We start from the raw sequence: 22,942 nt of genomic DNA, 5'->3' as shown, positions 1-22,942 counted from the left end.
GAGGCAGAGCTAGCGCAGCACCACGCCGATTTTCTCTATTTTCCTTCCAGCAAGTCTGAAAAAAGATCTGATGAAACTCTAAATTACGGGTTAGCAAATTATGTGAGAACCAAATGTTCTGTCATTTCTCTGCCCCCACCTTTTTGACAAGCACACCAGGAGGTAGTTCTGCTTGTAAAAACATCTCCTTCCTCCCTCCTCTCCCTCAGGGATCGTGCATTAACTGTGGAGCCTGCTTTAAAAAAAAAAGTGTTTTATTGTGGCAGCTCTGCATCCATACCTTATACATAATGTATAAAATCATACGAGGAATGGATCGGGTAGACGCACGGAGTCTCTTGCCCAGAGTAGGGGAACCGAGAACCAGAGGACATGGGTTTAGGGGGAGGGGAGACATTTTATAGGAATCTGAGGGGTAACTTCTTCACACAAAGGGTGGTGGAGGAATGGAACAAACTGCCAGAGGGGGTTGAGGCTGGGACTATCGAACCGTCTAAGAAACAGTTAGACAGGTACATGGATAGGATAGGTTTGGAGGGATATGGACCAAATGCAGGCAGATGGGACTAGTGTAGCTGGGACATGTGGTCGGTGTGGGCAAGGGCCTGTATGGCTGTATATGACTATAGACACCTCAAAACCCTTGCTGAAAGAGATTTCCCCGTGTCATAAGTTCTAGGAGAAGAATTAGGCCATTTGGCCCATTAACCCACTACCTGCTCCCTCGACCCTCTCCCCACTCCCCTGCTGAAGTCCTGCCTCCCCGTTCTCTGCCCCTACCTCACTAATCTCTTCAACTCCTCATTGTCCCAAGGAATTGTCCCCTCCGCTTTCAAAACTGCTGCTGTCACACCAATCTTAAAGAAACCTGGTCTTGATCCCTCCTCTCTCATTAACTACCGCCCAATCTCAAACCTCCCCTTTCTTTCAAAAACCCTGGAGCGTATCGTTGCGTCGCAACTTCATTCCCACCTCCTTGCGTATAACCTACTTGACCCCCTCCAATCTGGCTTTCGCCCCCCCATAGCACAGAAACTGCTCTCCTCAAAGTCCTCAACGACCTCCTCACCTCTGCTGACACTGGTTCCCTCAACATCCTCATCCTCCTCGACCTGAGCGCAGCCTTCGATACAGTGAACCATAACATCCTGCTCACCAGACTCAAAGACCTCGGCATTGAAGGCTCTGCACTCAGCTGGCTCCGTTCCTACCTTTCCAACAGATCCCACTTCATCTCTCTCCACAACCACACCTCTGCTACAGCCACAGCCACTCAAGGCGTTCCCCAAGGCTCCGTACTCGGCCCCCTCCTCTTCATCATCTACATCCTCCCCCTTGGTCAGATACTCCGCCACTTCAACCTGGACTTCCACTGTTACGCCGATGACACCCAAATCTACCTCGGCACCAAATCCCCCCACAACCCCCCCCCCCTCTCCCATATCAACTCCTGTTTGTCAGCTATAAAAACTTGGATGCAACATAACTTCCTCAAACTCAACAGCGATAAGACAGAATTCCTCCTCATAGGCTCCAAAGCCACACTCAGCAAAATCAATAACCCCACTCTCACCATCGACGGCACCACTGTCTCTCCATCTCCCCAGGCCCGCAACCTTGGCTCAACCTCCTTCTTTCATCTCCGCAACATCGCCAAACTCAGACCCTCTCTCACACCTTCCCGCTGCTGAAAGACTCATCCATGCCTTCATCTCCTCCCGACTGGACTATTGCAACTCACTTCTCCTTGGCATCAGCTCCACCTACATCAGCCGACTCCAACTGGTCCAGAACGCAGCCGCCCGACTCATCACCCACACCAAATCCTGGCATCACATCACTCCAGTCCTCAAACAACTTCACTGGCTTCCCATCTCCCACCGGATCACCTACAAAATCCTGATCCTCACCTACAAAGCCCTCCACCATCTTCCCCCCCCCCCCCCCCCCCCCCCCCCCCCCCCCCCCCTCACTGACCTCCTCTCCCCCTACCAACCCTCACGGTCCCTCAGATCCACATCAGCCGGTCTCCTCTCCCTCCACAAGTCCAACCTCCGCAGTTTTGGGGACAGAGCCTTCTCCAGGGCAGCTCCCAGGCTCTGGAACTCCCTCCCCCAACTGATCCGCAATTCCGTGTCCCTCACCATCTTCCAGTCCCGCCTCAAGACCCATCTCTTCACCTCTGCCTATCCTTAGCCCCACGTCCCCCTCCCTTTTCATCTGTGCATTAATTGCCTCATATTGTGTTTTGAATTGAATTCTGTCTTTACTTTGTGTACTAGTCATGTCTCTACTATTTATTTCATTCCCCTTACATGTTATTCCTCTACCTGCTAAATTTTTGTAAGGTGTCCTTGAGACTCTGGAAAGGCGCCCATAAATAAAATGTATTATTATTATTATTATTAAGTCTACTCCGCCATTCAATCATGGCTGATCTATCTTTCCCTCTCAACACTGTTCTCCTGCCTTCTCCCCATAACCACTGACACCCGGCCCCGAAGACTGGAGAATTGAGGAGGAAGCCCCTGGCGACAACGGGCGAAAGGAGTGGGCCGGCAGAATAGGATCTTCAAGGACGGCCACAGGAGTTGACCCCGTCCCCCCCAACCCGGACACGGAGGCGTCCGTTGAGGAGGGGGACGTCGTTTCATGGGCCGAGCCGGTCGATAGCGATGGAGGAGGTCCTGCAGCAGCGTGGGGATCACCTAGATCAGGGGGCCTCTCAGTACATCCAGACTTTGCACTTCAGACTTAGTTTGGTTTCAGTTTAGTTTAGAGATACAGCGCGGAAACAGGCCCTTCGGCCCACTGAGAGGGCGCCGACCAGTGATCCCCGCACACTGACGCGATCCACACACACCAGGGACAATTTACAATGATACCAAGCCAATTAACCTACAAACCTCTACGTCTTTGGAGTGTGGGTGGAAACCAGAGATCCCGGGTAAAACCCATGCAAGTCACGGGGAGATGTACAAACCCTGTACAGACGGCACCCGGAGTCAGGATCAAACCCGGGTCTCTGGCGCTGTAAGGCAGCAACTCTACCGCTGCACCACTGTGCCGCACTCTTTTCATTTCTCCTTTTCTTTTGTCAATGGCGGCAAAATACGGTGTAAGAATTTCACTGTGCAGTGCATAGGTGAGAATAATGAACCAATGAACTCTCACTCATCAAGAATCTGACAATCTCCACCATAAAAAGGTCCATAGTCTTGGCCTCCACGGCCGTCTGTGGCTGTGACTTCCACAGATTCTTCAGCTCTGTCGCTGCCCATCGCAGAGCTGTTGGGATGGAATATGTCGACACCCCCCTCTCCGCCTGAAGTGGAATTCTCTGACACAGAAGACAGTGGAGGCCATTTGACTGGATATGTTCAAGAGAGAGTTCAAGTCAAGTCAAGTCACTTTTATTTATATAGCACATTTAAAAAACAACTCTCGTTGGCCAAAGTGCTTTACGTTGGTATAAGAATAGTGTAACAAACAACAGTGGTTCATAGATTAAGTACATACATCACTACATACATGTAGCCCTCGCTCAGAGGACGTCAAGAAAGGCTTAGGAGTAGAGATGAGTTTTAAGTCTCGACTTAAAGGAGTCGATGGAGGGGGCAGTTCTGATGGGAAGAGGGAAGCTGTTCCACAGACTAGGAGCTGCAACCACAAAGGCGCGGTCACCCCTGAGCTTATGCCTAGACCGCGGGATGTTCAGCAACCCCAAGTTAGATATAACAGCACTTGGGGCTAACGGAACCAAGGGATATGAGGAGAAAGTAAGACCGGGGTTCAGCCACGATCATATTGAATGGCGGTGCTGGCTCGCAGGGCCAAATGGCCTTATTTTCTATGTTTCAAAGCAGTAACTTCCATCTGAATCCAGCTCTCTCTTCACCCCTGCAGAGCAACTGAATGCACTGACGTTGGCTGACACAATTCTCGTGTGTTCGAGCTGTTCTGGTTGTTTATTTTGTTAGTCTTTGGCAGTCCTTTCCATCCAAACCAATGCTGTTAACCACTGGGGGCTCCTTTCATCCTCTGCCACGCTTGTTTTGTGAAGCCACTGTCGGCTGATAATTCTGGGACAGCTGGTACATTTTTTGGTTTCTCACCATGGTGACCAACTACTGAGCATACACACCATGAAACGTCACCTCTCCATGCTCCCCTGACCCGCTGACTTACTCCAGCATTTTGTGTCTATCTTCGGTGTAAACCGGCACCCGCGGTTCCGTCCTACACACCTGCAGTTCCTTGTTTCTACATTTAGTTTAGTTTTTTGTCACGTTGAAAATGTTTAGTTTAGAGATACAGTGCAGAAACAGGCCCTTCAGCCCACCTGCAATCCCCGTACACCTGCACTATCCTACACACTAGGGACAATTTACAGAAGCCAAATTAACCTACAAACCTGCCCGTCTTTATAGTGTGGGAGGAAAGCGGAGAGTCTGTGGTCAAAACGGAGAAGGTACAAACTCCGTACAGACAGCACCCGTAGTCAGCATTGAACCTGGGTCTCTGGCGCTGTGGGGCAGCAACTCTACCGCTGCCCCACTGTGGTCCGAAATACCTATTCATGGGCCGTACTCTTTTATGTTCCACACAGCAAGTTACCCTAAACATGATGGTCAGTTTAGTTAGAGTCATGGAGTGATACAGTGTGGAAACAGGCCCTTCGACCCAACTTGCTCACACCGGCCAACATGTCCCAGCTACACTTATCCCACTTGCCTGCATTTCGTCCATATCCCTCCAAACCTGTCCTATCCATGTATGTGCCTGTCTAACTGTTTCTTAAACTTTGGGATTGTCCCAGCCTCAACTACCTCCTCTGGCAGCTCGTTCCATACACCCACCGCCCTTTGGGTGCTAAAGTTACCCCTCAGTTTCCCTTTAAATCTTTTCCCCTTCACCTTGAACCTTGGTCCTCTGGTCCTCGATTCCCCTCCTCTGGCCAAGAGATTCTATGCATCTATCTGATCTATTCCTCTCATGAATTCATACACCTCAATAAGATGATCCTTCATCCTCCTGTGCTCCAAGGAATAGAGGCCCAGTCTACTCAACCTCTCCCTGTAGCTCAGATATAGTTGATGGGTAAATGTTGGCCTGAATAACAGGGAGGAGCCTTACTCTTTGAATAAGGTTATGGCATCTTTATATCATCCAAGAGAAGATAACATTTGGTCTGATCAACTTCGGTCTTTCCTCAATATTGTACTGCAATGTGGTGATAGATTTCTGCGGGGTCTCCAAAGTGAAACTTGACCCATTAAGCTTCCAGCAGAGAAGATTGACCTGTGAAATGCAGGGCCAAATGTCTTGCCTCGCTGTGTGCATCTGCACACAAAAGAGATGAGAGGAAACTGGAGCTGGAGAGATATCCGCTCTCATCTCAGCTTTTGCCTTTGGATTAGAAATTTGAAAAGAAGGTTCTTGCACACAAAAGGTGAAGCTAGTTTTTCAGATCAGATTCTCGTAATGGCAGGGACAAGGTATTGGAAACAATGCTTCCTGTCTTGGTACAGCAGAGAATGTCATCTGTGACAGACAGTCCAGAAAGCTGCAGGATGAGGACAATGGCGAGCCTGTTACCTTTTGTACGTTAATTCACTGCGAGAGGAAATAGCTGCACGGATTATCCATGGACTGTGTAGTAGCAGGGATGGGCAAAGTGAGTTTATTTTTCTTTTTGTATCTTCATGTTCAGACTGGGTGTTTTTTTTAAGCAATGGAGTTTACCCGGAGTCCTAAAGCAGCGGGTGCAACGGGGCAGCTGGTGCAGTGGCGCATCGGATTCACTGCTGCAGCTGGCACAGTGGTGCAGCGGGTGCAGCATACTGCGGTGCAACAGTACAGTGGTGTAGCTAGTGCAGCTTACAGTGGCGCAACAGTACAGTGGTGCAGCTGGCAGTGTACAGTAGTGCAGCTGGTGCATCGAGTGCAGCAGGCACAGTGGTGCAGTATACAGAGGTGCAACAGTATAGTGATGCAGCTGGCAGTGTACAGTGGTGCAGCTGGCACAGTGTACAGTGGTGCAGCTGACGCAGTAGTGCATTGTGTGCAGCTGGCACAGTGGTGCAGTATACAATGGTGCAACAGTACAGTGGTGCAGCTGGCACAGTGTACAGTGGTGCAGCTGACGCAGTAGTGCATTGGGTGCAGCTGGCACAGTGGTGCAACAGTATAGGTGGTGCAGCTAGCACAGTGTAGAGTGGTGAGGCAGTACAAGTGGTGCAGCTCCGGTCTCCTCCCTCACTACAAAGTGGTACAGGTTTGTAGGTGAATTGGCTTTGGTTAAAAAGCATTTGTAAACCATCTCTCCTGTGCAGGATAGTACTAGTGTACGGGATCGGCGCGGACTCGGACTCGGAGGGCCGAAGGGCCTGTTTCCGCACTGTATCTCTAAAATCTAAAGAGACCATGGCTAGACGATCTTTTGGGTCAGAATCCTTCTTTAGACTGATCGTAGGGATGGGGGGGAGGGGGGTGTGAAGGAAGCTGGAATAGAGAACGACAAAGCCTAGCAGGTAAGACACTCGCCATGAGGCCAAGTATCAGAAACTCGCAGAATATACCCACCAAGAGTCAGCAGCTTTGGAACTGAGGCAAACAGTTAATCTGAGCGAGAATGTGTATTGCTGGATGTTGGATCTGCTCCGCATCTGACCCTGGGGCCTGAAATGGAAGGTGTGAAGACAGCCCACCAAATCTATCATGGTGACTGACAAATAAATCACTTGTGATCCAGTCCAGATCAAGGATGGTTGATCTGCTGGAGATTCTGGCTCATTATGTCACTGCTCCTGCTACACCAGAGGCCTCGGGGCCCTTTTTTTATTGCCGTTTTGGCCATTAACTTCAATCACTCCCTTACTTAAGACACAAGCCGCACACTTTAAAGCAGCACCCTGGCAGGATACGCTTTTTAATAAGTTACGAGAGGGACCTCTGCTTTGTATCAATTAGTGTCCAGCCTTCAGGGTCACTATTAGCGATGTGTCTCTTGGAGGCCTGGTGCCTTTCATTGAATTAGAAGGGTTTTTTCTCCCTCCGAGTGTATTATGAGGGACATTTAACATGGAGCATTTTGTCTTTGTGTCAGCCAGGTAGGGTCAGGTATTTCCAGAGGATATTGCTATTGAGGGTGTGCAGCGTAGGTTCATTGACATCCAGGCGGGACTGATATACGATGAAAGAATGGGTCGACTGGGCTTGTATGCACTGGAATTTAGAAGGAATGGAAGGAAACATATACAATTCTTAAAGGATTGGACAGGCTAGATGCAGGAAAAATGTTCCCCATGTTGGGGGAGTCCAGAATCAGGGGTCACAGTTTAAGAATAAGGGGTAGGCCATTTAGGACTGAGATGAGGAAAAACTTTTTCACCCAGAGAGTTGTGAATCTGTGAAATTCTCTATCACAGAAGGCAGTGGAGGCCAATTCACTGGATGTTTTCAAGAAAGATATAGATTTAGCTCTTTGGGCTAACGGAATCAAGGGATATGGGGGAAAAAGCAGGAACGGGGTACTGATTTTGGATGATCACCCATGATCATATTGAATGATGGTGCTGGCTCGAAGGGCCTTATGGCCTGCTACTGCATCTATTTTCTATGTTTGTATGATAAACGTAATAACCACGGCAGAATAACCAAATAGATTGTTTACCCAGTGGAACAGGCACCATCTCTGGATTGATCAATGGGTGGCGTTTTGGGTCGAGACCCTTCTTCTGACCCGAAACGTCACCCATTCCTTCCATCCAGAGATGCTGCCTGTTCCGCTGAGTTACTCCAGCATTTTGTGTCTGTCCTCAGTGTAAACCAGCATCTGCAGTTCCTTCCGACACTAGATCCGACAATTTGACCCGATCCATCTGAGGAATAGATCAGGTAAACGCACAGAGTCTCCTGCCCAGACTAGGGGAATCGAGAACCAGAGGACATAGGTTTAAAGTGAGGGGAGAAAGATTTGATAGGACCTTGAGAGGGGCGACTTTTTTTTCTACAAAGGGTGATGGGCGTATGGAATACAAGCTGCCGGAGGAGGTAGTTGAGGCAGGTACTATGACAACTTCTAAGAAACGTTTAGACAGGTACACAGATTTGGTGGGTTCAGAGAGATATGGGCCAAACCCAAGCAGGTGGGACTAGTGTAGATAGTGTAGACTAGTGTAGATAGTGTAGACTAATGTAGATAGTGTAGAGTAGCGACTTGGTCGGCATGGGCAAGTTGGGCCAAAGGGCCAGCTTCCACGCTGTATGGCCCTATGATACTCGTATTCTGTATGAGTAACTCATATTCCGCTTGGGTAGCTTACAACCCAACGGTATGAGCATTGAATTTTCCCATTTTAAGAACGTTTATGGCCAAGTATTCACATGCAAGGAATTTGCCTTGGTGCTCCACCCACAAGTGACAACCTGCCACACAGTGACAGTTACGAATGACTCAGAAAACACTAAACATTCATAATAATAAAACATTAATGATAAAACACCATTGATCGAGCATGTGAACCAACAAAATACCAGATCAAAGGGAGGCTACAGATTTTTGGCTGTTGAGTAGAGCAAGTACTCGTGGATAAAAAACTGTTTTTATGTCTGGCTGTGGCAGCTTTGACAGTCCGGAGTCGCCTTCCAGAGGGAAGTGATTCAAATAGTTTGTGGCCAGGGTGAGAGGGGTCAGAAATGATCTTGCCCGCTCGCTTTGTGGTCCTTGCAGTTTTAAGCAACTAACCCACTACATCCTCCTTCCCCCACTCCTTCCTTCCCCAGAACCCCTCACTTGCTGCGCCTCCCCTCTCCCCCTACCACCCCTGCCTGAAAGCTGGCTGACCATGTACTAGTTTCTCCCCTCTCTCGCCCCCACCCAACTCCTCTTGTTCGGTTTACAATGGAAACTAAATCCACAACCTTTAAACCCACGGGTTTCCCGGTTCGCAACTCCCTATCCTTTTGGGCTCACACCTGTCTTTTCATCTCTGGCTTTTGTCCATCCATTAACCCCCTTGCCCTGTGTTCTCCTGTTACTGGCCCTGCTCTGTCCTGCCCCTCCTCTCCCTCTAAGCTTTCTTTACCCGCCCCTTCCCCCACAATCTGTCTGAAGAAGGGTCCTGACCAGAAACGTCACCTATCCACGTGTAAGAAGCAACTGCAGATGCTGGTTTAAACCGAAGATAGGCACAAAAAGCTGGAGTAATTCAGCGGGTCAGGCAGTATCTCTGGAGAGAAGGAATGGGTGACATTTCAGGTCGAGTCCCTTCTTCAGACTGGTTAGGGATGAGGAAAACGAGAGATATAGACAAAATAGATATAGTCTGAAGAGTCTCGACCCGAAACGTCACCTATTCCATTGCTCCGTAGATGCTGCCTCACCCGCTGAGTTTCTCCAGCATTTTTATCTACCTTCGATTTTTCCAGCGTCTGCAGTTCCTTCTTAAAGATATAGAGGATGATGTGAGCAGCGAGGGAGCAGAACGATCGTTGTCGTCGTCGTCGGAGAAATCATCCATGTCCTCGCACAGATGTGCTGCCTGACCCGCTGAGTTACCCCAGCATTCTGCGTCTATCTTCTCTCCTGAGGATATGTGTTCAGTTGCTGGGATGCTGAGCCCTGTACTGGAAGTGGCCAGCCTTTTTGTTTTTAGAGCATTGGCAGCTGCCTTTCCAAGACTGCCTGCATTTTTCCAGAAATAACAATTTGATCCCAGTCGGCTTGAATTCCCAAATTTCCATCCGCTGCCTGTGTTTTCTTTCCCTCCGCCCCACTGGATAGGCAGACAGCGTTGGGAGGTGATCAATATGCACAGTTCAGTTTTAGTTTAGAGATACAGCATGGAAACAAGTCTTTCATCCTCCACCCAATGATCACCCGTTCACACAAATTCTATTCTATTCCTCCTTCTCATCCACTGGGGAAAATTTACAGAGACTAGTTGCACTGACTTTATTCACACAGAGTTGTGAGTCTGTGGCATTCTCTGTCTCAGAGGGCGGTGGAGGCCGGTTCTCTGGATACTTTCAAGAGAGAGCTTGATAGGGCTCTTAAAGATAGCTGAGTCAGGGGATATGGGGAAAAGGCAGGAACGGGGTACTGATTGGGGGATGATCAGCCATGATCACATTGAATGGCGCTGCTGGCTCGAAGGGCAGAATGGCCTACTCCTGCACCTATTGTCTATTAACCTACAAACCCGCACGTCTTTGGAATGTGGGAGGAAACCCGGAGCCTCCCGGAGGAAACCCACGCAATTACGGAGCGAGTGTGCAAACTCGACACAGACAGCACCCGGGGTTAGACTCGAACCAGGGTCTCTGACACTGCGAGGCAGCAGCTTTTGGATTTTAGACTTTATAGAGATATACAGCGCGGAAACAGACCCTTCGGCCCACCGAGTCCACGCTGACCAGCCATCACTAGCACTATCGTGCACACTTGGGACATTTTACTTTTTTTTTTAACTGAAGCCAATTAACCTACAAACTTGTATGTCTTTGGAGTGTGGGAGGAAACCGGAGCAACAGAAGTCAACTCGTGCAGTCACAGGGAAAACGTACAAACTCCGTACAGACAGCACCCGTAGTCAGGATTGAACTTGGGTCTCTGGTGCTGTGAGGCAGCAACTCTACCGTTGCTTCACCGTGATGACATTTCCAAAGTATTTTGGTGCCTTTAATTTGGAAACGAATGTGTGCTTTACATTGCCCTTGATGTTATTTGGTCGAGAGTCAAAAGGCTGAGGAAGTTAATCTTCAGTACGCTTCAGTTTATTGTCACGTGTACCGAGGTACAGTGAAAAGCTTTTGTTGTGTGATAACCAGTCGGCGGAAAGACAATACATGATTACAATCGAGCCGTCCACAGTGTACAGATACATGATAAAGTCAGTGGTAATCTCTGCAGGGGCCATCCCTTTTGCTGCATTCGTGCACTTTGATGGAATTTACTGTGAACAAGTAGCATTCAGTAAACGGCTCCTTCTTCCTGCTCAACCCTGGCTGCGGGGAAATGGGGAACACATGTGAGTCTGAAACCGCGATTCCATTAGCTCTTCTGAGAACTCAAAGCAATAGATTCCAGCCTTATACAGGGGGACCTCTGGGCTCCCGTAAACCTGTCTAGCAGGCTGCGGAGGTTGATTGCACACTTACAATGCCAGAGACGCAGGATTTCCTGCCCAGTGCTCCTTGCATTTGAATGGAGCTCCTGGTCGGCACGAAGAGTTTGCTCATGGTTGCCATGGTGCTGCTTTTATTGCTGACCTCTCATCACAAAGGTAACTCTTTATTTTCCACGGGAAGCGGGTAAAACATTAAATGCTTAAACTGAGGTCACGTCTTGTTTTAAATAAATGGCTGTGAGCGAGAGACTTGAGTTTTCATCGCTGAGGATAAGGGCAGGTCTGTTCGTAGAAACAAGGAACTGCAGGTGCTGCAATACACAAAGGGAAACAAAGTGCTGGAATAACTCAGCGGGTCAGGCAGCGTCTCTTGAGAACATGGACAGGTGACGTTTCGGGTCACGACCCTTCGTAATGTCTCTTCGCTAGCTTTTGATAACAGCTCATAACATGTATTTCCCTGGACTTTGCGAAGATTTGGTAACACCTAAGGAATGGAAGAGTTAGCACTCACATTGTCACTTGGTTTGGTGCTCCGGTTTCCCCCCACATTCCAAAGACGTGCAGGTTTGTAGGTTAATTGGCTTCTGTAAAATTGTAAATGTTACCCAGTGTAGGATAGTACCAGTGTACGAGATGATCGCTGGTCGGCTCGGAATGGTGAGCGGAAGGGCATGTTTCCATGCTGTATCTCTAAACGCTAGAGACCAGGGACAATTTACAGAAGCCGATGAATGTACAAACCTGCAAGTCTTTGGAATGTGGGAGGCTGCAAGATTAGGTTTGAAGGTTAATTGGCTTGGTCACATTGTAATGTGTCCCTAGTGTGTGCAGGATAGTGTTAAGGTGCAGGGATAGCTGGTCGACACGGACTTGGTGGGCTGAAGGGCCTGTTTCTGTGCTGTATCTCTAAACTAAATCTCTAAACTAAAATAAAGCCTGACAGGTGTTAGGTGCCTTTTGCCTTTTCACCTCTGGCCTTTGTCACTAACCTCAGCCCTCTGTCACTATCCCATCCTCCCCTGTATCCACCGATCACATGCCAGGTTTTGCTCTAATCCCACCTTTCTTTTCCAGCTTTCTTCCCCCCCATCTCCATCAGACTGAAGAAGGGTCCCAAACCAAAACGTTGTCTGTCTATCTCCATAGGGTTCTATTTCCACAGAGTTCCTCCAGCACTTTGGGTTTTTTTCCGCTTTAAGAGGCAGCTCTATCTCCTCTGTCACTGCTGTAAACGCTGCTGTCGGAGATGAGCATTGTTTAGTTTAGAGATTCAGCGCGGAAACGGGCCCTTCGGCCCACCGAGTCCACACCGACAGCGATCCCCACATATTAACACTGTCTTACACACACTAGGAACAATTTTACATTTGACACCAAGCCAATTAACCTGCAAACCTGTACGCCTTTGGAGTGTGGGAGGAAACCGAAAATCTCGGAGAAAACCCACACAGGTCACGGGGAGAATGTACAAACTGTACTGTCAGCACCCGTAGTCAGGATCGACCCCGGGTCTCTGCCGCTGTACGGCAGCAACTATGCCACTGTGCCACCCATAAATCACCATGGCGTATTATCCAGTCACAATTATACTTCTCACAGTCCACTGGCTAAGAGTGAAATGCTTGGGGACCGTTTACTGTTTCCTCTCATTATTGTGAGGTTTGTAAAATGTTGGCACCAGCAGGGAAGGGGGTGGGGGGGTTAGCTTTCAGTTCCACTCCTAGTGGGCTAATGCACTAAACTATACTGTCTGCTTTAGATTATTTCCAGCACTGAAGGAAAGAATACCAGAGACGTGGCCGCGAGGCTTTTAAGAGACCTGTTGTAGAGGGCACAGTGCTGGCAATCACAGCCACGTCTACTATATCCACACAATCATAGTCATACAGCATGGAAAGCATACAGACCTTCAGCCCAAATTGCCCACACCGCCCAACATGACCGATCTGCTAGTCTCACCTGCCTGCCTTGGCCCATATCCCTCTTAACCTGTCCTATCCATGTACCTGTCTGTTTCTTACACGTTACGATAGTACCTGTCTCAACTACCTCCTCAGGCAGCTTGTTCCATACACCCACCACCGCGTGTGAAAAAGACCCCTCAAGCACCTATTAAATCTTTTCCCCCTCACCTTAAACCTATGTCCTCTGCTTCTCGATTCCCCTACTCTGGGCAAGAGACTCTGTCCAGCCCATCTATTCCTCTAACAATTCATCCTCGTAAATCTCCGCAACATCCTCGTAAATCTTCTCTGCACCCTTTCCAGCTTGACAACATCTGTCCTATAACCTGGTGCCCAGCACTGAACACAATACTCTAACAAAGGACCTCACCAAAGTCTTATATTTCACCGCAACATGACCTCCCAACCTCCTCATTCAATACTCTGACTGATGAGAGTCAGACGATGGACACTTTGAGCATTAAAACCCATTCAGGGTACAGAAGAGCACCCGTAGTCAGGATTGAACCCGTGTCTCTGGCGCTGTAAGGCAGTAGCTCTACCGCTGCGCCACCGTGCAGCCCTAAAGGGACTTGCAATTCTTATATTTCTCAGCTTAAAGGAGCCATTTGAGCAGAGACTGGAATGGAGTACTTGCAAAAGGTGCTCATTACAGCAGCACTGGGGACTGCAAGCAGCCATTAAAACAAAGTCAAAAGGGCAACTGGGATTATTATCTAACACAAACCAGATGCAGACACTTGCAGCACTTCAGTATTTCAGAGTTAATCCTGCATTCCTTTACTCTGCTGGTCCTTGATGATACAAGTGAGATTTCACTGTGAGATCAATTTGTTGCCTTTCTCTGAAATGAAAGAATGATTCGATTTTGCAGTAATGTTATGCAAAATATCATAACAATAAAGATAAAAGGACACACAATGCAGGAGAACTTCCTCAACAGCTAAAGAACATTGTAATCCTATCTATACAACAAAAACATGCTGGACAGATTGCAATTTGTCCATTCTGTTTATTTCCTGATTCCATGTGTAACATGAAAGTGCTCCAATACTAATGTGGCATGCAAGGGTAATATTGTTTGGACTTTAAAGATACAGCGCAGAAACAGGCCCTTCGGCCCACCGAGTCCATGCCGATGAGCGAGCACCCCGTACACTAGCACTATCCTACACACTAGGGACAATTTTTTTTTTTTTTTTTTCACTGAGCCAATTGGACCTACAAACCCTTTACCTCTTGGAGTGTGGGAGGAAACCGGAGCACCAGGAGAAAACCTGCACGGCACAAGGAAAACGTACAAACTCCGCACAGACAGCACCCGTATCAGGATCGTCGGGTCCACGGCACTGTAAGGCAGCAACTCTACCAATCTGCCAACCCCACTCTTTCAAAGGGCTAGATTTAAGTTGCCTGTTGTCAGGAACCCATAGCTTCATTGGAAAAGCTTAGAAAGCCACAGGAACAATAGGCTTGGAATTTGGACGGGAGAATCTTTCTGAATTGTTTATTAAGCCCAACCACTCCTTTCTTTTCAAACACGGCTTCTGAGCTCATTTCACTTCTAGGAGACAGGTGACTATTGATTGCAAACAATGCCAGCACCGGGACCAGTCTGAAAGTCTGCTTTTCCCACACTGCAGCTTTGAAAGGAGGAACTGAGTAAGTGGTTCTCAGATTTCATCTGCTTTGACTGAAGCACTGGTCTGGAAACCGAGAAATCAATAGTTTTCGAACAGTAAACTTCCTGGAAGATAGTGTGTGGCCTTTCTTTTAATTTGCTATTTTTGCATTCTGCTTTGGGATTTAGTTTAGTAAATCCTAATCTTAAGGTATGAACACCAAATAAAAAAAACATATTTGTGTCTAAACTGCTAAATAATGTCACTCTATGTGAGAAGCCATTTTAATTGGGTGCTCCTACATTAAATGAAGCAGTGTGTCTTCTTCACCACCTTATCCATCTGTGCTGCCACCTTGACATTCCTAACCAAGTTCCCCCTGTTCCTCAACAATAGGGACGACAATTCTTTGTGTATACCATGCTCTTATTAGACCTCTCAAAATGCATCACCTCAGACCTACCTGAATTAAATTAATCTGCTATTGCCCCGCCCAATTTACCAGCTGATCGATGTTGTTCTGTAACACAAGACTCTCTTCCTCACCATCACCAATGCCATAAATGTTATATGCAAATATATTAATCATATCTCCCGAATTCATATCCAAATCATTAATGCACGTGGCAAAGAGCAAGAGTGTCAGCACCATGTAGGAAGGAAACGCAGACGCTGGTTTAAATCGAAGATAGACACAAAATGCTGGAGTAACTCAGCGGGACAGGCAGTCATCCTTTCTGTCCTGAGATGCTGCCTGTCCCGCTGAGTTATTCCAGCATTTGGTGCCTACCTTGTGACACCCCGTTGGTCATAGGCTTCAAATCCCCAAAACAGCACTCCGCCATCACTCTCCGAGTCGTATTGCTACATCAACTTTGAATCTGATTTATTTTAGTTTCATTTAGAGATACAGTGCGGAAACAGGCCCGTCGGCCCACCGAGCACGCCGACCAGCGATCCTCGCACATTAACACTACCCTAAACACACTAGGGACAATTTACACTTATTATGCCAATTAACTTACAAACCTGTACATCTTTGGAGTGTCGGAGGAAACCGAAGATGTCCCAGAATCACAGGGACCACGCAGATCACAGGGAGAACTTACAAACTCTGTATAGACAGCACCCGTAGTCGGAATTGAACCTGGGTCTCTGGCGCTGCAAGGCAGCAACTCTACCGCTGCGCCACCATCCAAATTTGCATTGGACCCCATTGACCTACAACAGTTTTGGACCAATTTTTCATGTCATACCTTGTTAAAGGCCTAACAGAGGTCCGTGTGGTCCACATCAAGATCAAAAGACATACGAGTAGAATTAACTTATTCCGCCCATCAAGTCTGCTCCGTCATTCGATCATGGGCGATCAATTTTGCCCTCTCAACCCCATTCTCATGCCCTCTGATGCTCTTACTAATCAAGAATCTATCACTACTCTCTGCTTGAATCACTTGGCCTCCACAGCCGTCTGTGGCAATGAATTCCACTGATACACCACCCTCTCGCTAAAGAAATTTCTGCTCATCTCCATTCTACAGGTATGTCCTTTTATTTTGAGGCTGTGCCCTTTACTCCTACACCCTCCCACTGCTGGAAACATCCTCTCCACATCCATTCTATCTCAGCCTTTCATATATTTTGTTACTTTAAAAAAACACACGTCATGATCATGACCATCAATCCATGCTAAATGTCCAATATTTGAGGATCAACCTTCCATGTCATACCTTGTTGAAAGCCTAACTAAAGTCCTTGTCTTCATCATAGGACATAGCAGCAGAATTAGGCCATTCCGATGAATCCCTGCTTTTCAAAGTATGAATTAATCCTGCCCCATGGAATGTTTTCCGTGAACCTTTCCCCACTGCTGACATTAGAGCCCAACCACAACGGACCAAGCAACCTGCTACGATGTGGTTACATTTGCTATGATTCCATTGTATCGCAGCCTTCGGGCCAGGAAGGAAAATCCTGCCTTTGAATAAATGGAAATAAACTGGTTTGAACTCTAACCTTGTGTTGCAGGTGACGTGTCTCCAATAGCAATGATGCCGATTGCCCAGTCTCCGTTTGTTCCACTGACTGAAGTTCTTTGCTGTGTCATCTCTGAGATGAACGACAGTCACATTACAGTCACCCAGGAAGCCCTGATGGATTATTTGGTCAAATGCTATCCAGGTAATTTGATGTTCATAAGTGATAGGAGCATAATTAGGCCATTTAGCCCATCATCTAGAAACATAGAAATTAGGTGCAGGAGTAGGCCATTCGGCCCTTCGAGCCTGCACCGCCATTCAATATGATCATGGCTGATCATCCAACTCAGTATCCCGTACCTGCCTTCTCTCCATACCCCCTGATCCCCTTAGCCACAAGGGCCACATCTAACTCCCTCTTAAATATAGCCAATGAAAGTATACTCCACCATTCATTCATGGCTGATCTATCTCTCTCAACTACATTCTCCTGCCTTCTCCCCATAACCCCTGACACTCTTACTAATCAATAATCTGTCAATCTCTGCCTCAAAAATGTCCATTGACTTGGCCTCTGCTGCTTTCTGTGGCAATGGATTCCAGGGATTCACCAACCTCTGACTAAATAAATTGCTCCTCATTTCTTTTCAAATGGTACATCCTTTTATTCTGAGGCTATGACCTCTGGTCCCAGACTCTCCCACTAGTGGAAACATCCTCTCCACATCCACTCCATCCAGGCCTTTTACTATTCGGTAAGCTTCAATAAGGTCGCCCCTCATCATTCTAAACTCCAGCGAGTACAGGTCCAGTGCTGTCAAACATTCATGATATATTAACCCAGGCATTCCTGGGATCATTTTTGTCAACCTCCTCTGAACTCCAATGCCAGCACATCCTTCCTCAGATAAATGTGAGGTTATCCATTTTGGTGACAAAAACAGGAAAGCAGACTATTATCTCAATGGTGGCCGATTAGGAAAAGGGGAGATGCAGCGAGACCTGGGTGTCATGGTACACCAGTCATTGAAAGTAGGCATGCAGGTGCAGCAGGCAGTGAAGAAAGCGAATGGTATGTTAGCTTTCATAGCAAAAGGATTTGAGTATAGGAGCAGGGAGGTTCTACTGCAGTTATACAGGGTCTTGGTGAGACCACATCTGGAGTATTGCGTACAGTTTTGGTCTCCAAATCTGAGGAAGGACATTATTGCCATAGAGGGAGTGCAGAGAAGGTTCACCGTACTGATTCCTGGGATGTCAGGACTGTCTTATGAAGAAAGACTGGATAGACTTGGTTTATACTCTCTAGAATTTAGGAGATTGAGAGGGGATCTTATAGAAACTTACAAAATTCTTAAGGGGTTGGACAGGCTAGATGCAGGAAGATTGCTCCCGATGTTGGGGAAGTCCAGGACAAGGGGTCACAGCTTAAGGATAAGGGGGAAATCCTTTAAAACCGAGATGAGAAGAACTTTTTTTTCACACAGAGAGTGGTGAATCTCTGGAACTCTCTGCCACAGAGGGTAGTTGAGGCCAGTTCATTGGCTATATTTAAGAGGGAGTTAGCTGTGGCCCTTGTGGCTAAGGGGATCAGAGGGTATGGAGAGAAGGCAGGTACGGGATACTGAGTCGGATGATCAGCCATGATCATATTGAATGGCGGTGCAGGCTTGAAGGGCTGAATGGCCTACTCCTGCACCTAATTTCTATGTTTCTATATGGGACCAAAAACCGCTCACAATACTCCAAATGCAATCTGACGAGTGCCTGATAAAGCCTCAGCATAACATCCCTGTTATGCAACACATTCTCAAATTGCATCAGCAGATGATATCAGTCGCTCTTGCCCACATGCCTTGATTAATCTTTCACCTTCTAATCTGAAGTTCTACCTCTTCTTTCAAACCTTAACCCCGCTGTTCTATCTGAGGGGTGACTTGCCTTTTAGTTTCAGAGATAACATCGTGGAAACGGGTTATCTTCACCCCCACCGAGTCAAGGTCTACCATTGATCACACGTTCACATTCAATGTCATCCCACTTTTGCATCCTACACACTAGGGGAATTTACAGGTCAATTAACTGACAAACCTGCACAACTTTGGAATGTGGGAGGAAACTGGAGCACCCCACCTCCCTCCCCCCTCCCCTCCCTTGGCGTCCCTTCTCCTTTGTTCCAATTCTTCACCTTACAGATCCTCACTGCTCCTCCTTGCCCACCAGTCTGCCTCCCCTCAGCTGACCTCCCCACCAGGTACTGACCTCCCCACCATCGAAAGAATCGGCAGGAGGCTCTGCCTCATAAAAGGCAGCCCAGTAACATCAAAGACCCAGGCCAGACTCTCATTTCTCCCATCAGGAAGAAGGTATAGGAGTCTGAAAACCATGACCTCCAATTTCAAAAACAGTTTTTCCCCCCAAACAATCAAAGGGACCTTTGACATTACACACCACTAATTTCAGCAGCAATGAACTTCTATGGAGAAACAAGGGATTGCAGATGCTGGTTTGCAAATTTGCAAAAAAAAAAAGTACTGGCGTAACTCTGCAGATCAGCCAGCATCTCTGGAGGACATAATTAAGTGACATTTTGGGTCGGGACCGTCCCCCAGACTGGGTATGTCCTCCAGGGATGCTGCCTGACCCTCTGTAGAGTAACACCAGCACTTGATGCGTGTTTGCTGTTTTTGCCACGTACTTCTGTGGACTGTTTTGGTTCCACTACGAACTTTGGTGTTATGTGTACTTGCAATTTTTGTTTGTTACTGTATATATTATCTGTGTGTTGTTGCGTTTACGGGCCAAGTAAGAATTTCATTGTTCCGTTGTCGGTACATATAACAATTCAACACTCCCGATGTGCCACAAACAATGTATAAATTCATTCTTCTTGTTGCAGGGATAGCATCACCTTCTCAAGAGATCCTGCATAATGCCCTGAGCACTCTGATCCGGGGCAGGAAGGTTTACCACACCGAAGAAGGCTATTTCATCGTCACCTCGCACACCTACTTCATTACTGGAAACGCAGGGAAGCAGGGCCGCTCATGGGTGTTGGGTGAAGAGCGGGATGCGTCGCTGCCTCCTGTTACCTATCTGGTGAGCGTGGAGAGCGGTGAGGACACGCCGAGAGATAAGGGCAGCCCTGGGATGGCTCACTGCAAATCCTGCCGCTGCTTCGACCAGCAGGAGCCAGGCCGCCAAGGCAAGGGCGGCTCCAAAGAGCCCAGGCCCTCGGTTCAGCACCGGGCCACCTCTACAGCGACGGGCCAACAGGATACTGAGCCTGGCAGGGCCAAGGAGAAGGAGAACCATGTCCGCAAGTTCCGGCTGGGCCTGTTCCGGCGCGGTGCCAAGAAGGAGGGCCCCAAGCGGGAGTACGGGACCTTCTCGGCCCAGTTCCCTCCGGAGGAATGGCCCTTCCTCAACGAGTCAGGCCCAGGGGACATTCCTCGGGAGGTGGAGCTGCAGATCATCCGGCGGGTCAATCCCGGCCTGACGGTGGACAACCTGGTCAGGCACACCCTGCTGATGAAGAAGCTGGCCCGGGAGAACGGCGGAGGAGCCCAGGAGCTGCCAATCGGCAAGCCGAGGCACCGGCCCAGAGGCAGCCCGCAGAAGGGGCCACCCAGGGCCCGGCGCCAGCACAGGACGCGGGCGGCCAGGGAGAAACCGAGGCGCGGGGGCTCGCTGCAGGCCCACTCCCTGGAGGCAGTGGCCAGGCCTGAGGGAGGCCCCAGGGAGGGCAAGGGCAGAAAGGGCGAGGGAGAGCAGCCCGAGGCCCGAATGGCCCAATACCTGGGCAATGCCACTCTGCCCACCCAAGTCCACAAGAAGAGGATCGCCAACCCTTTCTCCAAGTTGCCTGCCGGGGAGCTGCCCTCGGGCAGACGCCGCAGCTCTCAGACCACCAGGCCGGAGAAGGCCAGGGCCGAGCGGCGTGGCCGGGCAGCTCGGTGCCCCGAGTCCCCGGTGGCCGCACAAGATCCCCACTTGGCGGGGGAGAGTGTGGAGGAGACCATCACCAGACTCGGCGGCCACCATCTTCCACCGGCCGAAGACGACCAGGCGCCAGGCCGCCCGGAGAGCGGCGCTGGGGGGACGGGACGCGGGCAGGCCGGCTTCCTTACCCCTGGTCGCCCGGGGGACCTCCGCCGCCATTCGGCCCACCATGCGGGGCCAGCCCACCCGGAGAGCGAGCAGAAGAAGGAGGCGAGTGGGCCGCAAGATGACCGGTTACTAAGATGGCGGCACGGGGACCAGGACCCGACCGTCGACCTACCTCCTCCGGGGAGCCTGGAGAGGCTCTTGACCCATCCCGGCCGCTCCAGCACGCCGTCGGTGTGTCGAGGGCAGGGCGGCGAGGAGGAGGAGGAGGAGGAGGGGGAGAGGAGCGAAGGCGACGAGACTCTGTACCAGAGAGAGCTGGAGGAAGACGACGCCTGCAGCTCCCTTTACCTCGACGACGCCGACATGGCGTTGCCCTCGGCCCCAGGCCTGGCGGCTCACACCGACTGGCAGCGCACCAGCTTCGAGGGGGGATTGGAGACGGGGTCGTGCAGCGAGAACTGGGCTCTGGGCAGCGTCCTCATAATGGAGGAGCAAGGGGCGGACAGCGAGAGTCTGGCCCCGTCCGAGGCGTGGTCGGACAACGAGCCCCAGCGGGTGGCAGCAGCAGCAGCATCGCCGCGGCCGGGCTACCCCTACCCCCACCCCGAGGGAGAGGAGCGGCAGGCCGGCTGCAGAGAAGCGACAGACAAGGCCTTCACTTGCCGCCACATCGCAGGCGCCGCCGCACCCACGGACTCCGAAGAGCAGCCGAAAGACGACGGGTACAGAGGGCCGGCGGCCGGCCGCAAGCTCCGGGCGGTTCACCGGGGGACGAAGGCTCAGCTGGGCACTGAGCTGCCATTTGGTCGCCACTCGCACGACGGCGGCTTGTCACAGACCAGTCAGGAGGAGCACAGTCAGCTGGAGAACCACAGCATCACCGGCGACAGTGGCATCGATTCACCTCGGTCAGTATCCAAGGAGTCCTCAGTGGGCAAAAAATCCAACAACTGCTGCAGGAACATGCATAAGTACATGCCATTTAGCCCGCCATGTCCGTGCCGAACATGCCAAATTAAACTAATCTCCTCTGCCTACACTTGATATCCCTCCATTCCCCGCATATCCATATGCCAATCTAAAAGGTACACAAAAAAGCTGGAGAAACTCAGCGGGTGCAGCAGCATCTATGGAGCGAAGGAAAAAGGCAACGTTTCGGGCCGAAACCATTCTTCAGACAATCTAAAAGCCTCTTAAACTCCCACTAACCGGGTGGAATTCATAATGGCCCTTTGTTGGCTGGGGAACATGTGCTCACGACAGGGATACAAGAGGATCCGAACAGTGGAAACACAGTGGAACTATGATGTCTAGGCTTCTTTGGAGCGCAGAAGGTTAAGTGGGGGAACTGATAGAGGTCTTTAAAATTATGAGGGGGATAGACAGAGTTCACATGGATAGGCTTTTTCCATTGAGAGTAGGGAAGATGCAAACAAGACATGATTTGAGAATTAAGGGACAAAAGTTTTGGGGGTAACATGAGGGGGAACTTCTTTACTCAGAGAGTGGTAGCTGTGCGGAATGAGCTTCCAGTGGAAGTGGTGGAGGCAGGTTCAATTTTATCATTTAAAAATAAATTGGATAGGTATATGGACGGGAAAGGGAATGGAGGGTTATGGTCTGAGTGCAGGTAGATGGGACTAGGTGAGAGTAAGTGTTCGGCCAAGATGGCCTGTTTCCGTGCTGTAATTGTTATATGGTTTGAGGGGAGAGGAATGGTGAGATAATTGAGATTAGAGAAATCAATGTTCATTCCACTGGGTTGTATTCTTGGGCAGTTAATAACCCAGCGGTATGAACGATGATTTCCTAATTTCAAGTAATTTATGCATCCCCCCCCCCATCCTACTAGTTCCACAGTAAGTAGCCTTGTAACCCTGTCGTTGTTACATCTTCCTCAGTCAACAATGGGCCATTATGGACTTCCTTGGGTCATCTGTTGCTGGTCCTATTTTGTTCTGGCCTTCTTTATCTTTCGGTTTAAAAAAGGGGTCTGACCTGAAAGTTAACCTGTTCCTTTCTCCAGAGATGCTGCCTGACCCGCTGAGTTACTCCAGCATTTTGTTTCTGCAGTTTCTTCCTGCATGTTGAGTCCACTCATATGCAACTATGCCTCTGAAAATGTTATACAC

At 49.2% G+C, this 22,942-nt stretch overlaps 1 protein-coding gene across 2 annotated transcripts in view; it reads left to right on the top strand.

The window, feature by feature from the left end:
- stox1 (storkhead box 1) overlaps positions 1-22,942 on the top strand; it is a 36,027-nt gene that overhangs the window by 7,626 nt on the left and 5,459 nt on the right. The window contains exons 1-3 of one of the 2 annotated variants that reach the window (XM_055647325.1): positions 10,417-11,288; positions 16,750-16,902; positions 19,600-21,718. In XM_055647325.1, the coding sequence (XP_055503300.1) occupies positions 11,210-11,288; positions 16,750-16,902; positions 19,600-21,718 (2,351 nt within the window). In that variant the 5' untranslated portion in view covers positions 10,417-11,209. Of the gene's footprint in view, positions 1-10,416; positions 11,289-16,749; positions 16,903-19,599; positions 21,719-22,942 lie in introns of those variants that run through there. The other variant, XM_055647324.1, reaches the window with a different exon arrangement.

Source organism: Leucoraja erinacea, chromosome 15 (genome assembly GCF_028641065.1).
Source record: "Leucoraja erinacea ecotype New England chromosome 15, Leri_hhj_1, whole genome shotgun sequence".
In the NCBI taxonomy this organism is placed as follows: domain Eukaryota; kingdom Metazoa; phylum Chordata; class Chondrichthyes; order Rajiformes; family Rajidae; genus Leucoraja; species Leucoraja erinaceus.
This window is presented reverse-complemented; position numbering and strand designations above follow the sequence as displayed.